The sequence below is a fragment of the Neoarius graeffei genome, chromosome 13 (genome assembly GCF_027579695.1).
Source record: "Neoarius graeffei isolate fNeoGra1 chromosome 13, fNeoGra1.pri, whole genome shotgun sequence".
NCBI classification, from domain to species: Eukaryota; Metazoa; Chordata; class Actinopteri; order Siluriformes; family Ariidae; genus Neoarius; species Neoarius graeffei.
This window is the reverse complement of record NC_083581.1, coordinates 64,380,642-64,400,608: the sequence shown is the minus strand read 5'-3', so window position 1 is coordinate 64,400,608 and position 19,967 is coordinate 64,380,642. Positions and strand designations below refer to the sequence as shown.

The 19,967-nt window shown below is 40.2% G+C and overlaps 1 protein-coding gene across 1 annotated transcript in view; it reads left to right on the top strand.

The window, feature by feature from the left end:
• Positions 1-261: 261 nt before the first annotated feature.
• Positions 262-19,967, top strand: part of ano11 (anoctamin 11) — a 48,324-nt gene continuing 28,618 nt past the window's right edge. Inside the window, exons 1-9 of the mRNA XM_060936975.1 lie at positions 262-393; positions 945-1,059; positions 5,522-5,715; positions 5,801-5,908; positions 6,072-6,208; positions 6,306-6,363; positions 12,769-12,879; positions 16,212-16,377; positions 16,494-16,584. Of these exons, the coding sequence (XP_060792958.1) occupies positions 262-393; positions 945-1,059; positions 5,522-5,715; positions 5,801-5,908; positions 6,072-6,208; positions 6,306-6,363; positions 12,769-12,879; positions 16,212-16,377; positions 16,494-16,584 (1,112 nt within the window). The remainder of the gene's footprint in view (positions 394-944; positions 1,060-5,521; positions 5,716-5,800; positions 5,909-6,071; positions 6,209-6,305; positions 6,364-12,768; positions 12,880-16,211; positions 16,378-16,493; positions 16,585-19,967) is intronic.

Here is a 19,967-nt window from a genome sequence, read left to right as displayed (position 1 = left end):
GTCTCTCTCTCTCTTCTACTGAACACAGTGTGCATTCTCCTCTGCTCTCTGCTTAGCTCTTTCCATAAAAGAATGCATCAATAATTTGATTTCCCACATAATTCATTGAACTGATTTATGTAGAAGTGTTTCCTCTAGTATATCTGACTGGCACCATACACTATTATAATTGGTGTGCATGTGCATTTGCAGTATTTGCTGCGCACTGAACTTCACAGTTCCTGCATCTCTGGTACTGATCTGCTGAATTTGACATACTTAATGCTCAGGAAGAAGGGCTCGGAGCTGTCCAAGGACCGCGAGGTTCTACTGGACCTGGAACACACTGGAGACTCATACGGCACTGAGTGCTATGGAAGCTTGGAGAACGGGGGCTTCATTCCTCCTCGATATGTAAGTGATTTTTATGAATCTTTGTTTAAAGTGCTTACTCTATGGACTTTTTATAATGTAGATTTATGAGTATTATCTTACCTTCTGTTATGTGTTTTGTTTTTTCACAAATTGCACTTAGCCTCTTATGCGCTACTCCTACAGCTGTCATTGTTTTCCCTGGTGCTGCATTAAAACAATGAGTGCCATCAATGTGGAGTAATTCAGTCTTCTTGCTCTGTCTAATTACTATGGCCTGTAGTATTAGCACTTTATAGCAGTTTATGAGATTCCCTTGAAGTAGATGTTCTTTAACACTTATCCTCCCGTCTCCTACCTCTGATGTTTGTTACTTAGTCTGCTTAATTATCTCCTGCGTTCTCAAAAGTCATGCTTGAATGAGTCACTCAGGAGGTTTTGAGAGACAGAAGCTTGATATTAACATCTTTCTACCACCTGTTTTCCTTAGTCCCTGTGGATTTTTCAGGATCATTAATGAGAAATTTGTTCTGATTACACAATCATGTTGGCATCAAGCTCATTCATCATATCTGCCTGTTACATGAAACCAGCTGAATGCTGCTGTTGATGACAAAGATGATCCAGTCTATGTTCAGTGTGAGAAGACAGCCACTCCGCCAGTTGGGCCTCCAGGCAACTATTTCAGAGATGCTCAAACTAAAATAGGTAACGCTGATCCTCACTCGTGTTTATTTTATTTATTTGTAGTAATCCAAATTGAACATGCCACCTTTTGTTTAATCTGACCCTTTTTTTTTCTTCAAGTGATCAAAAATACTGGAACATGTGACTGACAGGTGTTTCTTGTTGCCCATGTGTGTCTTGTTAAATTGATTGTTTAAATAATGAATAGCTCTGAATGTCTACTCTTAGTCTGAACCCTGGTTTTCACTTGTGAAGACTGTATTTGCTGTTAAAAAGGATAAACCAACATGAAGACCAGAGAGCTGTCTACGGGAGAAAAGAAAACCATGTTGAAGCTGAGAAAAGAGGAAAAATGTATCAGAGCCACTGTACAAGCATTTGGCATATCAAATACAACAATTTGGTGGTATACTAACAATCTGACATCAAACAGGTCAGGCAATAGCAGTTGATAACATTAAGAGCTGTGAAGAAAAACCCAGGCACATCACCAACAATGTCCACAAGGCAGGGGTGAAGTTATCACAATTCACTGTTCAAAGAAGAGATTGAGAGCAGAAATATAGCGATCATACCACAAGCTGCACACCATTCATTGGCAGTTATAATCAGAAGGCCAGATTTGGATTTTGCAAAGGAATACAGAGATGAGCCACAAAACTTCTGGAACCAAGATCAACCTCTCCTAAAGTGATGGTAAAGGCCAAAGTTTGGAGAAAGAAAGGATCTGCTTGTGATCCAAAACATACAAGCTCATCCGTCAAGCACAGTGGCAGTGAACCGTAGGTGCTAAAGAAGGCAACTGGACTTGTTTGAAATTCTTGAAGACATTTCACCTCTCATCCGAAAGGATTCTTCAGTTCTGTCTGACTAGTGGGGAGTTAGGGTCAATGACCCATGTGACTTCAACGACTCTCCTTAGGGTTGCTTTTGGTCCATTAGAGCAGGGGTTCTCAACCTTTTCTGCTTTGAGGCCCACCTACTGTATTCATACTTGTAATGAGTCAGGGCCCATTAAAAGATCCCCAGTTATTTTGGCTCATCTATTCTATTAGAATCTAATAATCTACTGTAAAGTATATTAACGGAATGCAACATCACTCCCTGTTACAGATGGGAGCCCAAGAATTAAATAAATGCAATAAAAACAAACTGTTTTTAATTGTAGGTATTGTATTTAAAATTGTATGGATGTGCCAGAAGCCATCATAAAACCATGCATGCAGGATATTCTCAGTCAAAAGGGATTAATGATCCAAAAGTGGAGTCTGGTCCATTAACACAAGAACTTATTGCCATGTTTGTGTACAGAAAACAAGCAAGTTATTAAAACCAAGAAGTTCACTCAAAAGAAGTGGCTATAGAAACCACTCGATGGGATAGATCCTTACATGCTAACAAAGAAGGATTTTTCCTATGAGTTGGAAAATTATCCATCCGTTGAGTTCCCCGACATCTCAAACTACCTGGTGCTGCAGACATCGTTCTACATGGACAAATGGATGAAAACCTGGAAGAGCATGGAGGCGCACAACTTTTTATATGTGGCTGGGTTAAAGATCTGGGGATCAGGACACTACAAGATGGATGGTGGTAGACAGATCTAAGTGCAGGAAGAGTGTTTATTAGCAGGCGTGATATTTCCAAAAGCAAAACAGAAAGCAGAATATTTAAACAGTGTTATAAACATGGCTAGAAACAAACATGACAGTGATGATGATAATGCTTCACAAAGTCTCTGTGAAAACAGCTTCTGTATCTGTGCATGCTGATTGCGCTCAAATCAGTATCAGGTGTTTCCCATAATGACTGTGTCCCAAGCACGTGCACAACGCACTCCGTGAGTGTGCGTGGCCCCTCAAGCTGTGCCAGGCTCAAGTATGCAAAGACATGAACAGTCAAGTGTTCACTTACTGCGTAACCACAACTTTTAACTCGCGTGTATATTGCCACCGAAATGACTCATTTTCATCGATAACCCATCGCAAAGCATCGTGAGCTGTAATGTGATCATAGCTTAATGAGGCAGATGTGATGTCAGATGCAACCCAGCAATTGCACTCTACTCTGAGTAAAAAATTAACTTCAACTTGAAAACATTTTTGCAGCCCACTAGATGGCACTTAATGGCTTATGAGCTGCGGCCCAGTGGTTGAGAAACACTGCACTAGAGAATAAATACCTGGAACTCCCCACTAGTCAGACACAACTGAAGAAGCCTTCCGGATGAGAGGTGAAACATCTTCAAGAATTTCAAGCAAGTCCAGTTGCCTTCTTTAGCACCTATGGTTTACTATGACCTGGATGACTGAGAACCTTCACAGACACAGTGGCAGTGGTGTCATCTGCAGGGCAGTCAGCTGCAGGGCTGCTTCAGGAACAGGCTCACCATCCATCCATCCATCCATCCATCCATTATCTGTAGCCGCTTATCCTGTCCTACAGGGTTGCAGGCAAGCTGGAGCCTATCCCAGCTGACTATGGGCGAGAGGCGGGGTACACCCTGGACAAGCCGCCAGGTCATCGCAGGGCTGACGCATACTGTAGACACAGACAACCATTACAGGCTCACTAATCTTTATTAATGATGTAACTCAGATGGTAGCAGCAGAAAGATCATAAGTCTACAGAAACATCCTGTCTGCCAATTTCCAGAAAAAAAATGCATTCAGTCTAATTGGAAGGAACCTCTTCGTGCAGCAAGACAATTAGCCGAAACACTGCTAACACAACAAAGGTGGAAAAAGTGGGGATTTTTTTGACTGGTGAAGTCAATCATCAGATTTTAACCCACTTCAGCATGCATTTCAGCTCCTGAAGAAACTCTCCAAAACAAACAACAACTTAAAGAAGCTGCAGTGCAAGCAAGATAAAACATCACAAAAGAAGAATGCAAGAGTTTGGTGATGTGAGTGGGTCACCAGTTTGATGCAGTCATTGCAAGCAAGAGATATGCAGCCAAATATTAAGTGTACTTTACGGTAATTTAATTTAAGTCTGTCTGTTCCAATACTTCTGCTCACCTAAAAAATTGGGCGCTCTGCCATCAAAGGTGATGTACTCCAAGTTGTTTAACACATCTTGACATAGTCAAATCAAAGTCCCTCCTGCACCAGGATCTGGTCTTCCCAGGTAGTCTCCCATCCCAGTACTAACCAGCTCTTGAGGCACATGGGTGCAGCGCCAGTCTCTGTTTCAGTAGCCCTCGGCCTCTCACCTATTATATAGCTAGGATTACAGTTTGGGGGGGGGTCAGTCATCTGGTAACCACGAGAGTTTGACTCCCCATTCACATCTGCATTGCAGCGTGCCTTGCCAGATGGCAGTAGGTACCATTTTTATGATGGTCTTTGGTATTACCCGACCGTGAGTAGAACTCGCAATCTCCCGGTCGAGAGGTGGACCCGCTAACCACTAGACCAACTCATGGTCATCTTGACATAAATATCAGGAAATGAAAGCTGAAATTCTGACCTATTGCTTCATATGCATCTTTTGATCTCAAACCCAAATGTCTTCAGTGTATAGCAAAAACAAAAGAATTGGCCTTGCTGTTCCAGTACTTTCTGAGGGGACTGTAATTTCAAAGATACCTTAGAGAAAAACTGATTTGCAGTATTTCCATTCAGTGGATTTGGCTAGTTTTGACATTTTAAGCAATAAAACCTGATGAAGCATGCAGTTATAGGAAAATAATTCATGATGGGGTGGTGTGATGTGGTCTGATATGAAACTTAGGGCCATTACGACCACAAGGTTGACTATTTTCCAATAACAGCACATCCTGAAGTGTTTTATTTTTCTTTCCATTTTGCAAGTGCTATCCATCCATTCATCCATTATCTATAGCCGCTTATCCTGTTCACAGTCGTAGGCAAGCTGGAGCCTATCCCAGCTGATTGTGGGTGAGAGGCAGGGTACACCCTGGACAAGTCGCCAGATTGTCGCAGGGCTGACACATAGAGACAAACAACCATTCACACTCACATTCACACCTACGGTCAATTTAGAGCCACTGATTAGCCTAACCTGCATGTCTTTTGGACTGTGGGGGAAACCGGAGCACCCAGAGGAAACCCACACAGACACAGGGAGAACATGCAAACTCCACACAGAAAGGCTCTCGTCGGCCATTGGGTTCGAACCCAAGACCTTCTTGCTATGAGGTGACAGTGCTAACCACCGTGCCGCCCTTTGCAAGTGCTACATTTTTTTTAAATTAAACCCCCCCATTTATTTATTTATTTAATCTGTGTAAGTTCCATTTAACGTTGTGGAATGTCAAAGAATGTCAAGTTTGTGTCTTTTTCCCCCCATTTACGATTTAGTAAAAAGCATTCTTTTCCACGCCAGCCTCCTTTTATTTCTCTCAAAGTTAATGACAACAAAAGCTTGACATTTTACCAAGAAGCCCCAAAGCATGACATCCTGTTTCTGATTGTACTTTTTCCTTTTATGAGTACTGGTGGTGTGTATGTCTCAGATTTTGTGCTGGTGTGGGAGGTGAAGTCCCGCAGGAAGCGGAGAGCTCGATGTGAGAGCTCCCGAGAGCCCCAGGAGGATGTGGAGCAGGTGATTCAAGAGGAGAGCAGATCTGAGAAGAGGAAAGCACAGCTGGCCAGATGGAGGGACAAATTCATTCAGAATCTACAGAGTGCTGGTCTTCTTTTAGAAAAGGTCCAAATTTTCATCATGTTTCTCTTTCGAACCTGTGTTCAGGACTTGATTGAATGATGTGCATTGGTCTTGTTTCTATTCCCAGGAGGAATCATCCAGTGTGAAAAAGACAGTACACTATCTGAAGCTCAGTGCTCCCTGGGAGGTGTTGGTGTACTATGCTGAAGAATTATGCCTCAGAGCACCGCTACAGGTCAGCTATTTATGCTGCCTTTACTAAGTTATTCTCCTCTTTTTCCTGTTACAAAGCGGTTGTGCACAATCTCTGCAGCAGTCTGAAGGTCACAGATTGTTTCATAAATATTAGAAACAATTATGAAGCATGGACTTGACATAATTTATTTATTTTCCCACAGGCACAGCCACATCCAGATTTTAACACCTCAGCCCGGGTTCTCCAAAAACTCTGGGTGCCAAACATCATGGCAGACTCGGTGCCTAACAGGCCGGTGGACTATTACACATGTGCCTTCCGCAGGTCCAAGATGGAAAAGTGAGCAATGGCTGGTTGAGCCATTTTTATTGGTGTATGTACTGTATTTTTTTTTTTAAGTTGTAGCTGTGACTGATATTATTTCTTCTTTTGCAAGGTTTCTGGGCTGTGAGGATCATAAGAATTATTTCACCAACACACAGAGACAGCGCATCGTAAGTGCACTTGCTAAACATTTTTGACCAATGGCTCGATTAAAAATTAAATTAAAGTGAGACGGCCTTTCGATTTCATAAAACCGGTGAAATTTAGTTCCCTCTGAAATATGGTCATTGTGATATATGTTTATTTTTGTAATATCTCACAAAATATCTGTGGCTGGGAAGTTATTTAATTTGAGGGGATTCCTCAGCAAATAATGTGCATGAAATCGCTTGCGTTGTGCAGTCAGGCAGACAAAGGAAGTCCGTGCGTGCATGCGCAGGTTTACCTTTAACTGTGCACTGATGGTTACATCATTCTGTCACTAAACGAACAGCTGCTCACACCGAGGTGCTCGCTGACCACCAATATTTATCAGTTTGTTCCTGCATTTCCTTTCCTTTGCAATATAACGTCTTTTCTTCTCACTTTCCGTTACCATAGTCGGTCTTTCACGTTTAATTCGTACACTCATGTCTGCCATTTTTCTCTCCTGTTTCAAATTTGTATCCCACAATGCTTTGCGCGAACAGGGAAAGCCCACCACGTGATGCGTGACGTAGTATCTTGTATTGCGTCATGGTGAAGCAGGAAAAAATAGCAGAGAATTTAGGGCTTCGTGGTCCTAAATTCATTAATTGTTCTATTTAAAGAAAACTAATAAAATTGGAAGTCTGTGATTCAAATTCAGTAGCTTTTGGCCCACTAAACAAAAATGATTGAGTAATTCTTTTTATGACCTACACTTGAAAAATCTGAAAGGCAGTCTACCTTTAAATCTGATATAAAATTTTTGTATTTTATTTTGGTTTTTGAAATTATTTTATTGTACTTATAATCATTTAATTATTTATTATGTACAAAGTAATGAAACAGTGGGGTGTGCTGTTATAGGAAAATAATCAAAGACAAGATGGTTGAAGTGGAGAACCATTAACAACACAAAGATGATTATTTTCCAATAACAGTCCATCCCAAAGTGTGTGTTTCCTCTTACACCACAGCAATTTGCCAGCACTGACAAATTTTTATTTATTAAAGGATTACATGTTATACTTCGGGGCGGCACGGTGGTGTAGTGGTTAGCGCTGTCGCCTCACAGCAAGAAGGTCCTGGGTTCGAGCCCCGGGGCCGGCGAGGGCCTTTCTGTGTGAAGTTTGCATGTTCTCCCCGTGTCCGCGTGGGTTTCCTCCGGGTGCTCCGGTTTCCCCCACAGTCCAAAGACATGCAGGTTAGGTTAACTGGTGGCTCTAAATTGACCGTAGGTGTGAATGGTGGTCTGTGTCTATGTGTCAGCCCTGTGATGACCTGGCGACTTGTCCAGGGTGTACCCCGCCTTTCGCCCGTAGTCAGCTGGGATAGGCTCCAGCTTGCCTGCGACCCTGTAGAAGGATAAAGCGGCTAGAGATAATGAGATGAGATGTTATACTTCCTATCAATTTATTGCTACATGCAACATTTTGTTCATTCATAGTTGCATTTATTAAGACAAAAAAACTTGCAATTTTCATGTTACAGAGAAACTGCAAAGCCTTCCATTTTAGGTCTTTCTGTTTTAGAAAACTTAAATGACCATCGTTACCTTTGGCTGTTACCAAACACTGCCACCGAATATTGTAATAATTAACAATTACCGTACACACACTTTAATCAGTTTATGTTGAGTGCCTACTATTTAAATCCCTTGCAAGTTGTCACTATTGAAATAACAATTAATTTGCATGGGAGCATTAATATACACCTGTAACTTTGCCTTGTAGTCGGCTCTACTGTCTGAGCCACTGTTACAGAGAACTGATAAACACCTTCTGACCAATCAGAGTCGAGACAGTGCGGTACTATAACTTATTAGATACTAGAGGTGTAATGATCAGGTGTTTTCGATTGATACTTTGATTTAAAAGGCAATGCTAGAAATTAATGCAACTATCATAAATATATGATTATTGATTACAATTAAATATAAATTGATTATTATTAGGGCGGCCGGTTCTGGTTTGAGCACTGCGGCTGACTGGGGCCTTTCTGTGTGGAGTTTGCATGTTCTCCTCATGCCTGTGTGGGTTTTCTCTGGGTGCTCTGGTTTCTTCCCACAGTCCAAAGATTAGTTCAATTGACTACTCTAAATTGCCTGTAGGTGTGTACAGTTGTGGTCAGAAGTTTACATACAGTGACATGAATGTCATTTTGGATATGAATGTCATGGCAATATTTGGTCTTTCAGTAATTTCTTTGAACTGTTCTTTTTCTGTGGCAGAATGATTGTACAGCATACATCTTTAATTAAAAAAAACACTTGAATTTGGTGCACAAGTTTTTAATTTTCTTTGGGTTTTCTGAAATCAACACGGGGTCAAAATTATACATACAGGGTTAAAAATTTACATACACTCACTTAGATTATTAATTCAGAGGTGCTGAAACTTCCAAAATCTCTCTTATCTTGCCAAGGCCAAGGTCTCTTAACTTCCTGTTCGTGATCATGATTGACTACAGCTGGCAGCTTCTCTGTGCCTTCATAAAAAGGGTTTGTTTACAGCACTCACTGGCTTGACCAAAACACAGTAAAATGGGAAAGTCCAAGGAGCTCAGTGCAGATCTGAGAAAGAGGATCACAGATGTACACAACTCCAGAATATCTCTTGGAGCCATTTCTAAACAACTGCAAATTCCGAGATCAGTTCAAACAATTGTATCCAAGTTATTGTGAGGTGTAGTCACTTTGCCAAGTCACTTTGCTTCAAGAAAATTTAAACTGTCACCCTCAGCTGAAAGGAAATTGGTTTGGATGGTCAGGAACAACCTGGGAACCACCATGGCACAGCCCTGCCATAAACTGGAAGCTGATGGATCACTGTCTACAGTTCAGATCACCATGGACTAAGAGGCTGCTATCCAAGAAATAACCCCCTGCTCCAAAATTGACACCTTCAAGCTTCACTAAAGTTTGAAGCTGACCACATGAACAAAGAAAAAGCCTTCTGGAGGATAGCTGTATGGTCAGATCAGACAAAGATTGAGTTGTTTGGCCACAATGACCACCATGTACAGAGGGACACTGTACCAGCTGGTGGTGGTGGAAGGATCATCATGCTCTGGGGCTGTTTTACTGCCAGTGGAACTGGTTCATTGCACAAAGTGGATGGAATAATGAAGAAGGAGGACTACCTCAGAATTCTTCAGCATAAACCATCAGAAACTTGAACATGACTTGGGAGCTACAACAGGACAATGAACCCAAACACGCATCAGAGCTGGTTGTGGAGGATAAAGCAGGCTAACCTTAAGCTTAAAACAAGTCCTGACTTCAACCCTATTGAAAATATATGGACCGTGCTTATAAGTCGAGTCCATGCCAAGAAAAAAAAAATTAATTGAACTCTACCAATTCTACCATGAAGAGTCATGAAATATCCAACCAGAATTCTGCCAGAAGCTTGTTCATGGTAAACAAAAAATATTTGGTCAAGGTGAATCTTGCAAAGAGACATTTTACCCAAACATTAGGTGTGCTGTATGTATATTTTTGACCCTGTATATATAAGTTTGACCCTGTGTTGATTTCAGAAAACTCAAAGAAAATTAAAACTTGTGCACCAAATTCTAGTGTTTTTATTAATGAAAGATGTATGCTGTACAATCATTCTGCCATAGAAAAAGAACAGTTCAGAGAAATTACTGAAAGCCCAAATATTGCCATGACATTCATATCCAAGATGACATTCATGTCACTGTATGTAAACTTCTGACCACAACTGTATGTGAGTGTGAATGGCTTTCCGTCTCTCTGTGTTGGCCCTGTGATGGATTGGTGACCTGTCCAGGATGTACCCTGTCTCTCGCCCGATGTCAGCTGAGATTAGCTCCAGCTTTCCTGCAAACCGCAATGGATAAGCAGTATAGAAAATGAATGGATTATTATTATTATTATTATTATTATTATTGAAAATGACAAAGAAAAAGGTAATTCATATACTTAAACTGATGTGTAAATAATTGAATAGGCTAGGAAGGTAATTTGCCTGTCACTCTATTATTCAAAAATAGTCCTTCCCTTCGTCATCATCATACACAAATTAACGGCAGGCCTATTACAGATCCTGAACAAAGTTGGTAACGTATCACTCAGAGGCTACTAAATCATATCATATATTGTAACAGATTCAGTGGTATCTCCAAATATTGAATAGTGTATCATATAGTGTATAAACCTGAGGTTTACACCCCTATTACATACTAGTCAGGGTTCTAACTAGGCATTTTCAGCGTATCGGGCCAATATGCAGTTTCCTTCCTGCTATGTCCACAGTATTGCTGACTCACCTGTAAAAACTTGCCGCTACACTCATAAAAAGACTTGTCAATCTTGAAAATGTGGTCTTTTGTTTAATTTTCTCTTGTTTTCAAACTGTCACAGTCACTCCGTAACACAGAAGTTTTATATCTGGACAGCACGCCGCCATGCGAATATTTTACATTCTGACATACTCCACTCCCCGTCCATGTAATCGTTCAGTGCATCGCTGCCCGGGTAGTTCCGTGTGGAGATTGTTACTGATTATGCTAGTCTGGTTTACCTCCTTTCTTATGCTGTGTTCACAGTAAAGTGCCATCAATGTTAAGAGGTACTTACCCACCATGCACGTAATACGTGCCAGTCCCTGAGTTAGATCTGGATAGTCATGTATTGTCATTGAATGGATGAAGCTGAAAATAAAGCTGACACTGTGAACATCAACTGGTTGTTTTATTCTTATTCCATAAATATGCCACCAATATAGTTGATTATTGTACATACAGGCCACTTTTTCCATGGAATTAAAACATGTATTCTATTCCTTTCTAGCGGGTTTATTGATGCCATGCAATATTGTTATCATATCACTTATCCTCCATATATTACGCCACTCTCCCCAATGGAGAATGAGCATGTAATATTGTTATAATATTGCATGTTGCAAGACAACACAAGGTCACATGCAAAGATCCAACTTTTCTGTTGCGCATGCGCACAATCATTTCTTTGTCGGCTGGGAGACAGAGAAGACGGGGTTAATTCAGTGCTCGGTTTAAGCACTAAATAAATAAACTGAAACTAAAGACATGCTAAACACCCAAAAGGCTACCAAAACTTCATTATATATTCATCACGCATATTTACAAGAGAAAAACAGACCATCGGACATCGAAAAACTGGAAAAGAGATGTCGGAGATGTAAAACTTCCATGCTAGGGAGTGACTATGACAATTTGTACACAAAATATGACTGTGACATTTGCTTCATTAAAAGTGGAAGATTTAAAGAGACAGATGCACTGAACACCCGAAAGGCTTCCAAAACCACTGGATATTCTTCATGCATATTTGGAAGAGAAAAACATACCAACGGACATTGAAAAACTGGAAAAGAGAGCAATAGTGGAAATATTGTCAAAGTTCTACTTGGAGGTGAGGAAAAGTGACAGGGACTTTTACAAGAGGACTTCACTCGTGGACTTCACTCAGCAAAGCCCTTCTGTTTTGAAGAACTGCAATGGAACAATTAACTATGACCAAAAGTAACTTTGAATTTGAACTGTCTACCTGGATATTGCTTGTATATAAGTTGGGTTGTTGTTCAGACATTTTGGACTTGTACCATTTTTATTGTTAGAACTTTGACTTTGTACATGTACATTGGATTGACAGGACATTTGAATTACATTCGATCAGAATCAGCATTGGATATTGGTAATTAACCCCCCTGTTCTTAACATTTTGTAAAATCTATAATTGTTCCATCAAATGTGTATTAATAATAATAATAATAATAATAATAATAATATTGGCTGTTTTTTTGTGGTATATCAGATAGATTCCATTCATCTAGCATGATATTGAACTCGTCAAAGACGAGTTCAATATCATGCTAGCTGAATGGAACCTATCTGATATACCACGAAAAAAAGCCAGTCAATATTATTTAAATATTAATTATAATAAGTTTTCAAGCAAAAACAATCACAGCAACTTTTGGCAAAAAAAATCTCATTAATATTACCAAAAAAGAGTGACTTTCAGGGAGGCCTGCAAGTGCCAGGAAATGCACTAGAATGCATCTCTGAGCCAAGCATGTAGAACCCGTGAGCATTCAGGGGCCTAAGGCGGCCCCTGAACCCCTGGCCTTTATGACTGGTGTCACTACGCTGATATTTTGGTCCAGTTAGAACCCTGCTAATATTCACTTGCTCCTGGCTGAGTCTAGCCTTTTAAAATCGGATTGAAGAGCGCTTCTGTTCCAGAACAAATTCACTAAGAGTTCAGACCTGTTAACTAACTGTACCTATCCATGATGATAATATTGTTGATTCTTGTGGCATGTCATATAACTGATTTTCAGCACAGCATGTAGTGTATTAGGATGTAATTACCTGTGCAGGTGTATGAGATCTTGGCAAGGACGGTATATGGCAAACGCAAGCGCGCTGAGGTTGGAGTGGCTCGACTGTTAAACGAAGGTGCCTTCAAAGCAGCATTCCCACTACATGATGTAAGAGATCAGCCTGTCACATGATCAGCCATAGTGATGTATTTTATTTACTGTACATGTGGAAATGTTTTCTTGTTTACTTTCTTTTAAATGACAGTAAATACTCATTACTGAATAATTACAGACCGAGTAATTCCTCCTAATGTGAAAAAAATGTCAAGCATAAGGCAGTAATTGATGTTAAGCACCATATTTGAACAACTATACGAACGGTAGCTTTGAATCTTATTTACTGTCATTTTTGCAATCATGCTGTGCATCTGGAAATGTTTTCTAGGTTGCACTTTATTTTACAGTAATTAAATTCTTAGTAATTAATTAGTAAATACTCAGTAATTATAAGTAATGCAAAGAAATGCCATGTGCAAGGCTACAGTCAAGCCGGAAAGTCTGTACACCCCTTTCACCTTCTCCACGTTTTATTATGTTACAGACTTATTCTACAATAGATTGAGTTCATTTTTTGTCACAAAATTCTACACAAAATAACCCATAATGACAAAGTGAAAGCAGGGTTTTTAGAAAATATGCAATTTTATTTTACTGACAAAAATAGGTTATTTATGGGTTTACATATCTGTACACACCCTTAATATAATATAAGAGTAATACTTGGTTGATTCACCTTTGGCAGCAATTACAGCTTCAGGGTGTCTTGGGAAAGAAGCTACGAGCTTGGCACACTTGTTTCTGGACATTTTTGCCCATTCCTCTTGGCATATCCTTGCAAGCTCCATCAGGTTGGATGGGGAGCATCGGTACACAGCCATTTTCAGCTCCTTCCACAGATGTTTCATTGGATTCAGGTCTGGGCTCTGGCTGGGCCATTCAAGGACATTCACAGACTTTCTCTGAAGCCACTCCTTTGTTCTCTTGGCTGTGTGCTTTGGGTCATTGTGATGTTGGAAGGTAAACCTTTGCCCCAGTCTGAGGTCCAGAGCGCTCTGGAGCAGGTTTTCTTCAAGGATCTTGGTGTACTTAGCTGCATTCATCTTTCTCTCTATCCAGACTAGTCACCCTATTCCCGCTGCTGAAAACATCCCCACGTCAAGATGCTGCCACCGCCATGCTTCACTGTAGGGATGGCATTAGCCAGGTGATGAGTGGTACCTGGTTTCCTCCAGATGTGACACTTGGTATTCAGGCCAAAAAGTTCAATTTTAGTTTCATCAGACCAGAGAATCTTGTTTCTCATGGTTTGAGAGTCCTCTAGGTGCCTTTTGGCAAACTCCAAGTGGGCTGTCATGTGCCTTTTACTAAGGAGTGGCTTCCGTCTGGCCACTCTACCATAAAGGCCTAATTTGTGGAGTGTTGCCTGGATGGTTGATCTTCTGAAAGGTTCTCCCATCTCCACAAGGATACGCTGGAGCTCTGTCAGAGTGACCCTCGGGTTCCTGCTCACCTCCTTGGTCAAGGCCCATCGCTCAGTTTGGCTGGGCGGCCAGGCCTAGGAAGATTCTTGGTGATTCCAAACTTCTTCCATTTATGAATGATGATGGCCACTGTGCTCTTTGGGACCTGTAAAGCTGCAGCAATTTTTCTGTACCCTTCTCCAGATCTATGCCTTGACACAATCCTGTTTCTGAGGTCTGCAGATAATTCCTTTGACCCCATGGCTTGGAGTTTGCTCTGACATGCACCGTCAACTGTGGGACCTTATATAGGCAGGTCTTGGCAATCCCCAATCATGTCCAATCAATTGAATTTACCACAGGTGGACTCCAATGAAGTTGTAGAAACATCTCAAGCAGTATCCGTGGAAACAAAATGCACCTAAGCTAACTTTTGGGTGTCATATCAAAGGGTGTGCACATTTGTGTACATATGATATTTTACATTTTGATTTTTAATAAATTAGCACAAATGTCTAAAAACCTGCTTTCACTTTGTCATTATGGACTATTTTGTGTAGAATTTTGTGACAAAAAATTAACTCAATCTATTGTAGAATAAGTCTGTAACGTAATAAAACGTGGAGAAGGTGAAAGGGGTGTACAGACTTTCCGGCTTGACTGTATTTCATAGTATTTGGACAACTGTTTACTTTCATGTTGTTGCATGATTATTACATAATACATCACAGACATTATTGCACATTTGTTGGCTGTGCATACCGTTTACTGTACACCCATACACTTTACAATCAGATCTGAAAATGTTTACTGAGGTTTGGTAGTATGTAATGTTATAAAAAAAAAAAAGATTGATTGTTACAAAAAATAAAAATCAACAGCAAATATTCAATCAGTGCATGAAGCCATTCTCATACATATTAACATTATTGTGTTATCTGAGCATCAGTATTTCCCTATAGCTGTTTTTACCACTTAAGTTTCTTTCTACTTACATATTTAACACACAAAATAGGCACCAACTATTATTTGTAGGTAACGTTGTTATTATTATTATTATTATTATTATTATTATTATTATTATTATTATTATTGCAGTAATTTGCTGTACAAGCCTGGTAGATTTTACATAAGATACTTAACAGTTATTCCACGAAATCGAGTCGTACATGAGCTGAAAGACGAACTCATGGAACATCGAGTCAGCTATAAGCCATGTACGATGAGATTGAGTCGAATAACTGATTTATTCTATCCACATTCACTGGATTTGGAGAAACGGAGCATTTTTATTTTTTTGCCAATTTGATAAATAAAAACCTTATACAAAACGTCCAACAAAATAATTTCTGCTTAGAATGTAAACAGACTGGTGAAATGACAGTAACAATTTGTGAAAAATGCGATAATAATTCTTGAAAAAAAAAAAAAAAGATACGTTTTTACCATCAAATACTTTTATTCCATATTTTGTTGCTTTTTTTTGCATTTTTTTGTGGTTTTGTTTTTGAGTAGAGTTTTTATTTCGTCCTCGGTTGGTTCAGTAACACGCTCCACCATTTTCTTCTTTTTCTTTAGAGTTTTTTTGGCGGTTGGTAAACCAACTTAAAGCTGCATTACCGCCACTGACTGGGCTGGAGTGTGGAACAGGAGATATTGGGGGGGGGGGGGGGGGGACTATATTCTTTTAGCTATTTCTGTTTCTTTTAAATATTTGATAACAAAGTGATACATCTGACTTGATGCGCACCACCATTTTTTTTTCTCTACTCATGGTATATGAGCTGATATCCTAGTAGTAGATTAGCCTATCAGAGTGCGCGATTGCTCACATCCAGTGAATGTAGATAGAATAATTTAAAATATCATTTTCAGTGTCCTTGAAATTACTTGTAATTGCTGCTATCTTAAGAACTCTAATACAAGGAACATTCTGTAATAAAAATAAATAAATAAAGTGCTTACTTTTTTTATTTTCAGGGTCCCTTTGAGCTGCCAGGATATGAGATCTCTTCTGATCAGTTAAACCGGAGACAGGTTCTGTATCACTACTGGGCTCGCTGGTCCAAATGGTACAAATACCAGCCTCTGGATCATATACGAGAATACTTTGGGGAGAAAATAGCCCTTTATTTTGCGTGGCTTGGTGAGCAGACACTTCTCATTTACTTTATGCTGATGATGAGATTACAATGGTAATATTTATAGCAAATAAATAATTCTTCAATGAGATTGTAAAAATGTTCTGTTTGGTCTTTACAGGCTTTTACACAGTATGGCTCCTTCCTGCAGCTATAGTTGGGACTCTTGTGTTTGTCTCAGGCATCCTGACTATGGGATCCAACACCCCAGCGTCAGTATCTTTAAACAAATGCAGTGCTCCTGCAAAACTTTTCTGAAACTCAATCAAACTATTGCTTTCTGCTCCGCAGGCCACTGCAGCAAACAGTGTATTGTGTCTGTGTCTTTTTTGCCTTTAATCTGTTTCCATGGAAACAGTTGACCAAAGGTGCTTTCAAAGCGGCTGCTGGGATGGGGGTGTTTGCAGCAAAAAGACTAAACAGGAAGCAAGGCATGAAGATAAGGTTCAGTCAGGAAAAAGATGAAAGTCTATCTCTGAATTGTGCATAGTCTCACTGATGGAGTATCTCGTATGTTCACCCTATAAGTGCTATTGATCCACAGATAAAATGAACGTACTCTATCAGACACTTATGTCATTTTCAGAACAGCTTATGTACTGCCTTCTTATCTCTTAATATCTCAAGTTAATGTCCGATTGTGTGAAAGCAGCTTAGGCATTCGCTGGGACGCTGCACCCTCATCCAAATTATTTTAGCAGCAGAATTTTATTACATGTATTGCTTGCTTTTTTCATATCCTCAAATGTACTTATTCTGTTCAGTAACAGGTTACGTAAGGAGGGAGCAGGTTCATAGGGCTTTATTACACCTATATAAGCCCTTTTGACAACAGGCATAAACCTAAATAATTAAGTTATTCCATGAAATTGAGTCATACATGAGCTGATAACTGTTTTATTCTATCCATATTCACTGGATTTTGAGAAACAGAGCATTTTTATTTTTTGCAAATTCGATAAATAAAAACTTTATACAAAACATCTGACAATCATTTCCGCTTAGAATTTAAACAAACCGGCCAAATAACAGGAGCAATTTGTGAAAAAATGCGATGATAATTCTGGAAAAAAAAAGATACGTTCTTACCATCAAATACTTTTATTCCATATTTTGTTGCTTTTTTGATTTTTTTAGGGTTTTGTTTTTGAGTAGAGTTTCTATTTCATCCTCGGCTGGTTCAGCAACACGCTCCGCCATTTTGTTTTTCTCTACTCACAGTATATGAGCTGATATCCTAGTAGTAGAATAGCCAATCAGAGCATGTGATTGCTCATATCCAGTGAATGTGTATAGAATAAATATTTTATTTTCATTACCATGCATTCATTCTTGTTTTGCTGTCAAATTATGGCTTGTTTTTAATTTGTTGATGGGCGCATATACATATGCATATGTTTTAAATTTTTATTTCCTCTCCCTTTTTAAATTATTATTTATCATTTTATTCTGCTTTTTTCTTTCTTTCCAGCTTTTTCTCTTTTCTTCTTGGTGGAGTGGCTTTAATAGTCCAAAAAAATAACTTTATACTGTACAGTATATTGGTAACAAGGTTTGTATTGTCCTCCCAAGTGGGATAGTAGTAGAAGGTTTAGTAAATTAATTAATTAACTAATTAACTAACTCATTCATTTGTTCATTTATCTTCAATAATCACTTTATCCTCATCGACCCCATTCAGGGGAAATTTAGCTCAGCTAATTCACATGCCAGCATGTTTTTGGGAGGTGAGGGGAAATAAAGAACCCATAGGACGCCCGTACAGATGTGGGGAGAACATGTGAAACTCCAGACAGACAGTAACCCGAGCTCAGGAGCAAATCAAGGCCCCTGGAACTGTGAGGTAGCAATGCGTCCTGCTGCATCACTGCGCTGTCTAATAAACAACGAAACAAACAAAAATCTCATCTCATCTCATTATCTCTAGCTGCTTTATCCTTCTACAGGGTCGCAGGCAAGCTGGAGCCTATCCCAGCTGACTACGGGCGAAAGGCGGGGTACACCCTGGACAAGTCGCCAGGTCATCACAGGGCTGACACATAGACACAGACAACCATTCACACCTACGGTCAATTTAGAGTCACCAGTTAACCTAACCTGCATGTCTTTGGACTGTGGGGGAAACCAGAGCACCCGGAGGAAACCCACGCGGACACGGGGAGAACATGCAAACTCCGCACAGAAAGGCCCTCGCCGGCCATGGGGCTTGAACCCGGACCTTCTTGTTGTGAGGCGACAGCGCTAACCACTACACCACCGTGCCGCCCACAAACAAAAATACTTATTCAAACAGACTTCGGCTGTCAAGATGGAAAAATTAGCTGCGCTTGTGATGTCAAGTTCACATTGCACCGGAGTACTCAAATGACGTATATATTTTTTGAAAAAAGGCAATTATAACAATCCTCCTCATCATCAAAAAATTTCTGTAGCTTTGTGAGTAGTGTTATATCTCAGTTTGCTTTTTTTATGTCAGGATCACATAGTGATAAAACAACATGGCTTGCCAAATGAAGTTACTATTTCTAATATTTTTGGCTCACCAGCCGTAGGCAATTAGCTACTGCCATCATGCGGCGTCCGTCATCCGTCCGTCCATCCGTCGTCCGTCCACAATTCACAAAAATTGCTAATCCTCCCTGAGTTTTCAATGGATTTTGATTCTGATTGTTTTGTTTGGAAGATCTAATCAGTCTGCACAATAGTTAGTCCCTGGTTCTATGATTGGTATGGCCGTGTGAGTCACTGTGTCACTGATGCTCTGGTTATTACTATTTATTACAGCCTATAAACATGACATAAAACTGTAATAATCACCATTGTTATCACCATTATGTGACTCTGATGTAGCTACAAACAACCTCAAAGTGAGTTGTCATCAGTGGATTTTAACATAGTTGTCATGTCAACATTAACATTAATATTAACAAACCTGGGCGGCACGGTGGTGTAGTGGTTAGCACTGTCGCCTCACAGCAAGAAGGTTCTGGGTTTGAGCCCGGTGACCGACGAGGGCCTTTCTGTGTGGAGTTTGCATGTTCTCCCCGTGTCCATGTGGGTTTCCTCCGGGTGCTCCGGTTTCCCCTACAGTCCAAAGACATGCAGGTTAGGCTAACTGGTGACTCTAAATTGACCGTAGGTGTGAATGTGAAGGTGTGTGAATGGTTGTTTGTCTCTGTGTCAGCCCTGTGATGATCTGGCGACTTGTCCAGGGTGTACCCCGCCTCTCACCCGTAGTCAGCTGGGACAGGCTCTAGTTTTTCCGCGACCCTGCACAGGATAAGCGGTTACGGATAATGGATGGATGGATTAACAAATGTTTATTAAGACAGCTGAGGTCTGTTGTTTATAAATGTTTATGTATGGGCGGTATGGTGGTGTAGTGGTTAGCACTGTCACCTCACAGCAAGAAGGTTCTGGGTTCGAGCCCAGTGACCGACGGGGACCTTTCTGTGTGGAGTTTGCATGTTCTCCCCGAGTCTGCATGGGTTTCATCTGGTTTCCTCCTACAGGTCAAAGACAACGCAAATTAGGTAAAAATACCCAGCCAGTGGGATTGCATAAGATGGGAGGGTTACGTTAGGGAAGGCATCTG